This window comes from Pristis pectinata, chromosome 12, assembly GCF_009764475.1.
Source record: "Pristis pectinata isolate sPriPec2 chromosome 12, sPriPec2.1.pri, whole genome shotgun sequence".
Classification (NCBI taxonomy): Eukaryota; Metazoa; Chordata; class Chondrichthyes; order Rhinopristiformes; family Pristidae; genus Pristis; species Pristis pectinata.
In genome coordinates this window covers 49,705,246-49,716,517 of record NC_067416.1, presented here as the reverse complement: position 1 = coordinate 49,716,517, position 11,272 = coordinate 49,705,246, and the positions used below count along the sequence as shown (strand labels likewise).

Below are 11,272 nucleotides of genomic sequence, written 5' to 3'. Positions count from 1 at the left end.
AGCAACAGAGTAAAGAGAATGATGCTAAGTCTTCCTAAATCACTGGTTAGATCTCAGGCAGATTGTTGGGTCCATTTCTGGACACCTCATTGTAGGAAGGACATCTGGGGGCGGAGGAAGATTTACTCCACACGGCTGGGATGAGGGACGTCAGTTGTTTGGAGAGACGGGAGAGGTTGGGATTGTTCTCAGAGCAGAGAAGGTTAAGGGGAAAGTTAATAGAGGTGTTCATGTCAAAGTTTTCTGAGCAGCTGTCAAGAAAGTGTTTCCATTGGCAGGATTCGTAACCGGTACCACAGATTTAAAATAAGGGGTTAAAAAGCCTGGGGAAATGAGAAATGCTTTGTATGCAGCAAGCCTTGTTGTGACTTGGATGCTCTGCCTGAAGGAGCAATAGAAGTACATTCAACAGTAAAATTTAAAAGGGATTTGGACAAAAAGATTTAAATGAAAATTTTACATGGCTAATGGGGAAGGAGCTGAGGGAGTGAACTAACTGAACTCTTAATAAGGCCTTGTGAGACAGGGTTGTATGTTAGCCTGGAATGATTGGCTACAGGACAGAAAGCAAGAATAAGCTAGTATTTATTTGGATGTTAAATGTTATTCGTGAGATGCTAGACCAGTTGGTCCTGGGTCCTCAACTGTTCAGTTTGTATTCACTCAAATGCACAAGTGAAACCACGGCAATTTTCTATGGTTCTCTGAAGGATTGGGAAGGTATTTCCCTGATAAAAGTGAAATGTCAGCTCAGGTTTGAAATGACGGCTGGATATGAGGCAACTGTTCATTTCAGTTCGGATCTTGTGCACCATGCTGGGGAGAGAGTCAAATGGAACTATGATGCTGTACACCTTGGGATGTTTGAAGTGGGAATCCTGCAGAGTGCATTCAACAACTTTCTCTTTCAGAACCCATTTAATATTGGAGATTCTGCAGCAAGGGTTAACTTGGGATGGATGTCAGAGCATTAGGAGGAACAATCACAGGCAGTGGTTCCTCAAGCTACTTTGGTGCCCCAACAGCTCGGCCACTTAAGCCCCATCACAGGAGACCTCAACGTCCCCATGTGCCCTCCACAGAGCGTTCCCATAGCCTAACATTCCACTGTCGGCCAATACAGCCAGCAAAACTTGATGAGTATTTTGCTCCTCACTTCACTTTGCAGGATCTTACTGTGCAGACCCCAGCTGCCAGTCAGGTTTTGTGTGTGTGTGTGTGTGCGCGCGCGCGCAGCAAGGAACAGAGATCTGGATGTAAATCACTGCAACTGGAGGAGTCATTGAGAGACTGGTTAGTGAAGCATATGGGATCCTGAGATTCATAAAGAGGTAGACAGTACAAAAGCCCAGGAAATTTTGTTGGATGTTTATAGAACACTGGTTAGGCTATAACTGAAGTATTCTACCCAGGTTTTGACACCACATTTTAGGATGTAAAAGTCCTGGGAAGGGTGCATTGGGATAGTTCTAAAGATGAAAGATCTTGACTACAAGCACAGACTGAGAAGCTGGGCTTACTTTGCTTGGGGAAAACGAGGGAAGGGGTTTGGCTATTCATCCAGTCTGCAGAGAGTTGATGGAGATGTGCAAAGCTATGGTTGGTTTAGATAGGCTAGAGGGAAACTGGTTGTACGATGAGATGGTTCCGAAGGAGATACCAATGGGGAAAAAATTAAAGGCACGGCTTGAGCAAAAACTTTTTAATGTAAAAAGCAGATATGAACTATAACTCACTGCCTTAAAATGGAAAAAATCAAGCTGGAGTTTCAAAAGGGAATTGCATAGGCACTTGGCAGGGTTACAAGGAAATACTGTGAGAATGAGACCGATAGGATTGGTCTACAAACAGCCAGCGTGAAATTGATGCCCTGACTGGACTTCTGTCTTATTCTGAGAGAAATGACAAAGATTCAATAACCTGAATGGTTAACTCAAATCGATTTATTTGGTACAAAGCCAGAATGTTAAATACCAGCCCAGATATTGGGGCCATTATCAGCAATAAACAACCCAGGACTGCAGGAATGAACCTGATTCAATCCTGAATATGATTAACAGCAGAACACTACCTCTGCAGTCACATGTGAATTCGCTGGTGCTTCCGCAGACTGGATGAATAGCCAAAGCCCTTCCCACATATGGAGCAGTTGAACGGCCTCTCACCAGAGTGGACTCGCTGATGTATTAGCAGATCAGATGAACGAGTGAACCCCTTTCCACACTCACTGCAGGTGAATGGCCTCTCCCCATTGTGAACTCTCTGGTGTCTCAACAGGTCAGATGAGCGAGTGAACCCCTTCCCACACTCACTGCAGGTGAATGGTCTCTCCCCAGTGTGAACTCGCTGGTGTGTCAATAGGTCAGATGACTGAGTGAATCCCTTCCCACACTCAGAGCAGGTGAACGGCCTCTCCCCAGTGTGAAATCGCTGGTGTGTCAGCAGGTTACATAGCCGAGTAAATTTCTTCCCACAGTCAGAACAGGTGAATGGTCTCTCTCCAGTGTGAACCCGCTGGTGTGTCAGCAGTTTGGATGACAAAGTGAATCCCTTCCCACACTCAGAACAGGTGAATGGCCTTTCCCCAGTGTGAACGCGCTGGTGTGTCATCAGGCTGGATGACTGAGTGAATCCCCTCCCACACTCAGAGCAGGTGAACGGCCTCTCCCCGGTGTGAACTCGCTGGTGTCTCATCAGACTGGATGACTGAGAGAATCCCTTTCCACACACAGAGCAGGTGAATGGTCTTTCCCCGGTGTGAACTCGCTGATGTCCCATCAGGTCGGGTGACAGAGTGAATCCTTTCCCACAGACAGCGAGTGTTTGATTTCTCCCTTGTATAAACACACCAGTAGGTCAGCTAGAAAACTTTGCTTTCTACTTAAAGCTGCTGAACAGTGTGATGTGCGGGTGTATTATTGGAGCACTGGATCACCAATGGGCATTCCCATGAGCAGCACACTGAAATGGCTTGTTTTTTTAAATAGAAGGAAAATTTTAGTGAACCTCTTTCCAGACAAAGAAGGTGAAGTTGCTCCCTATTATGATGCACGTTTGTACCCAAGATAGGAAATTGTTCTTTTTCTGATTATCAACAATCTGCACTGACATACCACTTATCAGGGAAATATCTGCCCCACTCCTTCAGAGAGCTGAAGAAATTTTACATGGTTTCTCTACAGATTGGGTCATGAAAACCTCACACACAGATGTGTTTGATTTCTGCCAGCTCTGAATAATGGGTCTCTTTGGCTGTGTAACTGGATAAGGTTCTTTCCGCAGTAAATGCTCTGGAATACTTTTGCTCCAATGTGTGTGCGCACCTCACTGCCTTGACGATCACACTGTGGTTTGAACTTTTTACCCAGAAATCAAACAGACAAGCATCTCTCCTTCCATTCTCCAAGGCCAGCGATATTCAGGTGCTAGTAAATTGAGTGCAGATCTGATGCAATGTTGGGTTTAAGATTCCCATACGCAAATCCTCCACTTCTAATACCCTGTAAAAGGAGTTCACAAAATAAGTACAGGACAGAAACTCAGAACAGATAAACTTCAATCTCTCTGGTCAGCTATAATTTAGTTGGTAGCAAGTTGGTACAACAGCTCCGTGGTTCAGGGAGCCATTCAGGGGGGGGTGTGGGGGAGAGAAGTGTAGTTGTAATTGGGGATTGTATAGTCAGGGGAATAGACACAATTCTCTGTCACAAGGATCGAGAGACCCAAAGGCTATGTTGCCTGCTTGGTGCCCAGGTTCGGGACATCTCATCTGACTGCAGAGGAATTTGGAATGGGAGGGGAAAGATCCAATTGTCATGGTCCACGTGGGTACTAACAACATAGGTAGAACAAGGAAAGAGGTTCTGCTGAGGGAATTTGAGCAGTTAGGGACAAAAATTAAAAAGCAGAACCAAAAAGGTAATAATCTCTGAATTGCTACCTGAGCCACGTGCAAATTGGCACAGGGTAAATAAGGTCAGAGAGTTAATTGCGTGGCTTAAAGATTGGTGTGGGAGAGGTGGTTTTGAATTTGTGGGACATTGGCACCAGTACTGGGGATGGAGGGAGCTGTTCCGATGGTACAGGCTCCACCTGAACCACGCTAGGACCAGGGTCCTGGCGAATCACATAACTAGGGCTGTAGATAGGGATTAAACTAAATAGTGGGGGGGGTTCAACAGATTGGAAAAGTATGGATGAAGTAAAAGGGAAGGAGAGTGCGGGAGAGGTTACTGAAGTCTCAAGAATAAAGAATAAGACAGAAATTTTAGAAAGAGATAAGAATTTAACTTCAGGCAACATAGAGACAAACTTGAGAAGCAGGGTGTTGAAAACAGGACTGAAGGTGTTATATTTGAATGCAAACAGTATACGAAATAAGGTAGATGAGCTCACAGCGCAGTTAGAAATTGGCAGGTATGACATTGTGGGCATCAAAGAGTCATGGTTGAAAGAAGGTCACATCCAAGGATACACATCCCATTGAAAAGACAGGCAGTTGGGCAGAGGGGGTGGGGAGGCTCTGTTGGTAAAAAAAAATGAAATCAAATCTTTAGCAAGAAGTGACATAGGATCAAAAGATGTGAAATCCTTGTGGGTAGAGTTAAGAAACTGTAAGGGTAAAGAGACCCTCATGGGAATTATATACAGGCCTCCAAATAGCAGCCAGGACGTAGGGTACAAATTACAACAGGAGATAAAAAAGGCATGTAAAAAGAGCAATGTTATGGTGGTCATCGGGGATTTCAATATGCAAGTAGACTGGGAAAATCAGGTTGGCACTGGATCCCAAGGGAAGGAATTTGTAGAATGCCTATGAGATAGCTTTTTAGAGCAGCTTGTGGTCGAGCTGGGGAAAAAGCGATTCTGGATTTAGTGTTGTGCAATGAACCAGATTTGATGAGGGAGATTAAGGTAAAGGAATCCTTAGGAGGCAGTGATCATAATATTCACCCTGCAGTTTGAGAGGGAGAAGCTAAAATCGGATGTATCGGTCTTGCAGTTGAATAAAGGTAACTACAGAGGCATGAGAGAGGAGCTAGCCAAAGGGGACCAAAGCGGGGATGATGGTAAACCAGCAATACAGGAGTTTCTGGGAGTAATTTGGAAGACACAGATTCAGTTCATCCTAATGAAGAAGCAGCATTCGAAAGGGAGGATGAGGCAACCGTGGCTGACAATGGAAGACAAAGAACGCATAAAAGCAAAAGAGAGGATATACAATATTGCAAAAATTAGTGGGAAGCTGGAGAATTGGGAAGCTTTTAAAAACCAACAGAAGGCAACTAAAAAAGCAATAAGGGGAGAAAAGATGAAATATGAAGGTAAGCCAGCCAATAATGTAAGAGAGGATATCAAAAGTTTTCTCAGATATATAAAGAGTAAAAGAGAGGCAAGAGTGGACGTCAGACTGCTGGAAAATGATGCAGGAGAGATAGTAATGGGGAACAAGGAAATGGCAGATGAACTGAATAAGTATTTAGCGTCAGTCTTCACTGTGGAAGACACCAGCAACATGCCAGAAATTCGAGCGAGTCAGGGGGCAGAAGTGAGTGTAGTCGCTATTACTAGGGAGAAGGTGCTTGGGAAACTGAAAGGTCTGAAGGTGGGTAAGTCACCTGGACCGGATGGACTACACCCCAGGATTCTGAAAGAGGTAGCTGAAGAGATTGTGGAGGCATTAGTAATGATCTTTCAAGAATCACTTGATTCAGAAATGGTTCCAGAGGATGAGAAAATCGCAAATGTCACTCCACTCTTTAAGAAGGGAGGGAGGCAAAAGACAGGAAATTATAGGCCAGTTAGACTGACTTCAGTGGTTGGTAAGATGTTAGAGTCCATTCTTAAGGAGGAGGTTTTGGGGTACTTGGAAGCAGATGATAAAACCGGCCGAAGTCAGCATGGTTTCCTTGACAGGAAATCTTGCCTGACAAATCTGTTGAAATTCTTTGAGGAAGTAACAGTTAGGATAGACAAAGGAGAGTCAGTGGATGTTGTTTACTTGGATCTTCAGAAGGCATTTGACAAGGTGCTGCACATGAGGCTGCTAAACAAGATAGGAACCCATGGTATTACAGGAAAGGTACCAGCATGGATGGAAGGTTGGCTGACTGGCAGAAGGTGAAAAGTGGGAAGAAAGGGGGCCTTTTCTGGTTGGCTGCTGGTGACTAGTGGCGTTCCCCAGGGGTCGGTGCTGGGTCCTATACTTTTCATGTTATATGTTAGTGATCTGGATGACAGAATTGAGGGCCTCGTGGCCAAGTTTGTGGATCATACAAAGATAGGTGGAGGGGCAGGTAGCGTTGAGGAAGCAGGGAGTCTGCAGAAGGACTTGGACAAGTTGGGAGAATGGGCAAAGAAGTGGCAGATGGAATACAGCGTAGGAAAGTGTACAGTCATGTACGTTGGTAGAAGGAATATAGGGGTAGACTATTTTCTAAACAGGAAGAGAATTCAGAAATCGGAAGTGCAAAGAGACTTGGGAGACCTAGTGCAAGATTCATTGAGTCGGTAGTAAGGAAGACAAATGCAATGTTAGCATTCATTTTGAGAGGACTAGAATATAATAGCAAGGATGTAATGCTTGTAATTTGGAGTATTGAGAGCAGTTTTGGGCCCCATATCTAAGGAAGGATGTGCTGGCATTGGAGAGGGTCCAGAGGAGGTTTACAAGAATGATCCCAGAATTAAAGGGTTAACGTGTGAGGAGCGTTTGCTGGCTCTGGGCCTGTACTCGCTGGAGTTTACAACGATGAGGGAGGATCTCATTGAAACCTACCAAATATCGAAAGACCTGGATAGAATGGATGTGGAGAGGATGTTTCCAGTAGTGGGAGAGTCTAGGACCAGAGGACACAGCCTCAGAATAGAAGGACGTCCCTTTAGAACAAATAAGGAGGAATTTCTTCAGCCAGAGGGTGGTGAGTCTGTGGAATTCATTGCCACAGAGGGCTGTGGAGGCCAAGTCATTGGGTATATTTAAAGTGAGGTTGATAGGTTCTTGGTTAGTAAGGGTGTCAAAGGTTACTGGCAGAAGGCAGGAGAATGGGGTTGAGAGGGAATAATAATTCAGCCATGATCGAATGGTGGAGCAGACTTGAAGGGCCAAATGGCCTAATTCTGCTCCGATGTCTTACCTTTAAGTCCAACTTCATAGACTCGAGTGCAAAAATCTACTCTGATCCTCCAGTACAGCACTGATGGATTGCAGCACTGTCAGAGGGAACATCTTTCACAAGCCTTTAAACTAAGGCCCTTTCAAAACAGATCCCTTGGCACAATTTGAAGAGTTGGGGTTTTATCCCTCGGGTCCTCAAATGATTCCAGAGATCAGGGACTAAAGTCAGATGGAGAGTGGAGAAGATGGGTTTGTTCTCCATGGAACAGTGTAGATTCCGATAGGTGTTTAAAATCAGGGAGGATCTAGACAACGTAGATTAACTGTTCCCAGATCAGGGAAATCAAGAACCAGCTGAGACAGAATGAAGGTGATAGGCAGAAAAAAGTTTTTTTTTAATTATTTGTTCATAAAGTGTCTATGCTGCTGGTCACACTATCATTTAATGTCCATCTCTATTTACCCTTGAATGGTTAACGCTAAAACACTTTGGTGGGTCAAGAACAAGTGGGGTAAGGATGAGAGACTTGCAGATCAGTGAGCCCGATTAGCTTTCACAACAATCCCACAGTTTCACTGTAGCCCAGACTAGCTTTTTTTTCCGCATTCGAGACTTGTTTCGATACTTATATAAATTCTCTGGGTGCTACAGTGAGAATCAGGCTGCTAGTCCAGTAAGCTAACCCCCATGACAACATGAAGAAAAACTGCTGTGCTAAAAGTGGTTCGGATTTGGGATCGCACTGGGAGAGAAAGCAGTGTTCAAGGGGAAAGTGGGTTAGTACTTGAAAGGAAAACATTTGTAGGGCTGTAGTAACCAGCTGGATTATTCTTGCATACACCTGGCATACAGACACTGAATCAAACTGGCTTCCTTTGTGTGATTCTGTCCCCTTCTAGGATAGCCCTTCAGGTACAAGGTGAATTGCTCCCATTCCAGTTCTGTGAGTTCTAAGGCCAATGTGGGACCCAGATGCTCTGCCACAGATAGGGCAGGTGGTGCTTGACGGGGTGCATATTATGGGGAGGCATTCCTTCCTTCATTTGCATAGGGCTTCCGTGTCCTCCAAAGAGATTGAGGTTCTCTATGCCTTTTTGTTCCTCCATTCTGACTGGTCGTAAGCCAAGGATTAGTTGGTGGAGATGCTGCTATTTTGCAAGGAGACTTTGAGAATAGCTTTAAAGCATTTGCTCTGACCCCTGGTAATCCCTTGCCACGATAGTGCAGTGCCTGTTTCAGGAGTCCGGTGTCAGGTATGCGAACAACATAGCCTGTCACACAGAACTGGCAGCAAATAATTAGAGCCCCGTTGCTTGAGATTTTGACCTGGGAGAAGATCCTGATGGTTCTTTCCTTACCCTGTCAGTGGATTTGGATGATTTTATGGAAACAATGCCTGCTGTAGTTAACTTATATCGCTGAAGCACAGAGGAGGGCAGAGATCACTATTGTCTGGTTCACTAAGCTTTGTGTTGGGTTTGAATTCTTTACCTTCAAACACCGTTTCCTTCAGCTGACCAAAAGTAGTGGTGAATTTCATAATCAACATCTGCCTCCAATATGAGGTAATTCCTGGGATGCAGAAAATGGTCCACATTTTCCAGGGTTTTGTTGTGGACCTTTGTTGTGTAGTGGGAATAGGCAGGTAGAGCTCTTTTACTCTGTACGTGTTTAGTGTTCGGCTCATTGCACCACACTCTTCATTCACAAGTGTTGTGTTCAACTCAATGGACCTCAGCCTTTTGTGTATGCACATATGCAAATATTGTCTGTGTACTGCAGCTTAATGACCGAGGTTGGAGTGACCTTGTTTCCAGTGAAAGTGATGGTAGTTGAATAGTTTCCCTTTCATCCTGTAGATTTGCTCCACTCCTGGCAGAAGCTTGTTACAAGTGGGGTGCAACATTGCAGGAAGAAAGATTCTGGAGGTTTGAGTAAATGATGCAGCCTTTCCTGACCCTAGTCTGTACAAGGATTGGGACTGTGGTGGACACATTGGTAAGAATCACACCTTGCCTACATAGAATGCAACCCAGTTTCAAAGGAGAGTTAAATCTGAGGAAGATTCACCATAGCCATATGGGTTAACGGAGTTAAAAGTCTTTTGTAAGGTTTAAAAAAGACCCAAGTATATTAGTTGACTCTGCTTCTTGGAACTGTTGTGTGGTGAAAATTACATCCATTGTACATCTTGATGGACAGAATCCACATTGTGATTTAGGGAGCAGCTCTTCAGCCACTGGGAGGAGAGAGTTGAGGACCGTGAAATGACTTTCGCTGAAGCAACAGCAGGGAGACTCATCTATCATTACTGCAATCAGATTTATCTCCTCTCGATTACACTGTTCCTTAGGTCCTCCACTTGCCAGATGTAGGAGAGGAATTGTGAATCTGTGCTTGAAGTTGTTCTCTTCCAAGTTTTAGAACATCAGAAGGGATATTGCCTGCTCCACAGACCCTGTTTTCATTTTGCAGATGGTCCTTACAACCTCCTTTTGTTCTGTGGGATAGCACTGAGAATGTACTGGAGGGCATGCTGCAGGACTGAGTCAAAGCTACTCACACCAAGGATAAAACATCAGTTCAGGAGTTCTTCAGAGTGCTTCTCCTAGTATATGCTAACTGCCTCTGATAAGTTTTCCTCTTCTTGGCTGTCAGTGGGAAAGACTCGATGTCTAGGCCAGAGATGGTCTTGATATCACTGAAAAATCTGTGCATGTTGTGGTTATCAGATAGTTGTTGGATCTGCTATGCCCTTTCCAACAAACCTTTGTTCTTTAGGTCACAGTTTTTTTTTGTTGGAGTTTGGTCTTCATGGGCCACAGAGCATAATTGAGCTTCCAATCCAATATCTCTTGGTCATTCTCATCAAACCAATTGCAGTGATGCCAAGAATTTCTCCACATTTTACCCCTCAGTCAACACCTCAGAGATATTATCTTGTTGTTACGCATGGGAGCACACTACACTGATTTAGACTAACTCATTTTATCATTACCACTATTTCAAGTTTCTTCAAGAGCTGTGAAGTGATTTAGGGCAAACTGAGACTGGGAAAGCTGTTTAAATGTACGTTTTAACGCAGTTCTCGTGGAAGCTTTCCTTACCCAGAAATCCCGATGCCAAGGAATGCACCCTATCAGGATTACAGCAGCCCAACGTTCAGGCACGGGTGCCTGACCTAGTAACGATGTTCCTAACGTGCTCGGCACAGGCTTTGGAGACAGAAGGTTCCAAATATCACAGAATCATTGAAAAATTCAGTCCGCAATTTCTACGCTGGTAATGAAAGAAGGTTGGGAGCAGGTGTACAGAATTATAAGGTGGACAGGAAAGACCGAATTAACCCAGACTATTTCCAAATCAGACGCCTCTCTACACTGGGAGTTTAACCCGGTCACTTCCATTATCTTCCTCACCAGAGGCGGGACAGCCACCGCCTCTAAATCCGCCCATTGCCAGTTTGCGGGGGGGAGAGAGGGATGTTCGGTGTTCCCACCAGCCACAATGCGCCGTCCGGAGCCCGGAGAGTATCCTGGGCCGGGACGGTTGTAGCGGCGAACGAGTCTGGAGAATCCCAGGGGCGGAAGGAGAGACTGTGGGGAAGAGCCGGGACTGTCTCCAGTGCGGAGGGTCGCGGTGCTTCTGGAGCTCGCAACAATTCTGGTATCGACTGATGCTCGTACCCGGAGCTCTGCTCCTACCTGCTGCCGAGCATCCGAGATGTTCCCTCCAGGGCCTGCGCCATGCATGGTCCCGTCACAACTTCCGGTATCTGCTTTCCGCTTTCGAGTGCTGTAACCACCGATAGGGCTCTTTCTGAGCCTCGGAGATTTCTGGGTATGAATTTCCGCCATAAACGCTTGCAGTGATGTGCAATGCAGTACTTCGGGACAGGCAATCCGTGCTCACATATTCACCCAAATACTGCAATGGCCGGAGGGATATCTCGCACAGAGGAAATATTCGGGCTTGTTGAAGATCAGTCATCCCAGGCCATGGCTGCGGAAGTTGTTCAGGGTAGTAAAACATCTCCAGCTGCTACACTGAAGACGTTTCATTTGTAAGATAAGAAATTGGGATGTTCGCTGGTGATTGCTCAATTCTCAATGCCTTTTTGAAACACTTCAGCACCTGTGCCACAAGACTTAGGC

The 11,272-nt window shown here is 45.2% G+C and overlaps 1 protein-coding gene across 4 annotated transcripts; it reads right to left on the bottom strand.

Moving 5' to 3' along the window:
* Positions 1-633: 633 nt before the first annotated feature.
* LOC127576593 (zinc finger protein 239-like) lies at positions 634-11,047 on the bottom strand. 4 transcript variants are annotated; one of them, XM_052027165.1, is made up of 2 exons: positions 10,805-11,047; positions 634-3,500 (listed from the first exon to the last, which is right to left on the bottom strand). In XM_052027165.1, exon 2 carries the CDS (start codon positions 2,776-2,778, stop codon positions 2,080-2,082), a length of 699 nt encoding a protein of 232 aa, XP_051883125.1. In that variant the 5' UTR covers positions 2,779-3,500; positions 10,805-11,047; the 3' UTR covers positions 634-2,079. The 4 variants fall into 4 exon arrangements, with proteins under 4 accessions (XP_051883125.1, XP_051883124.1, XP_051883127.1 ...); XM_052027164.1 differs by having other exon boundaries at positions 10,823-11,047; XM_052027167.1 differs by lacking the exon at positions 10,805-11,047 and adding an exon at positions 10,226-10,768.
* Between the last annotated feature and the right edge of the window lie 225 nt (positions 11,048-11,272).

What these genes read in the sequence shown, in the direction of transcription:
- LOC127576593 (XM_052027165.1), bottom strand. Translation starts at nt 2,778, where the DNA reads ATGGGACATCAGCGAGTTCACACCGGGGAAAGACCATTCACCTGCTCT.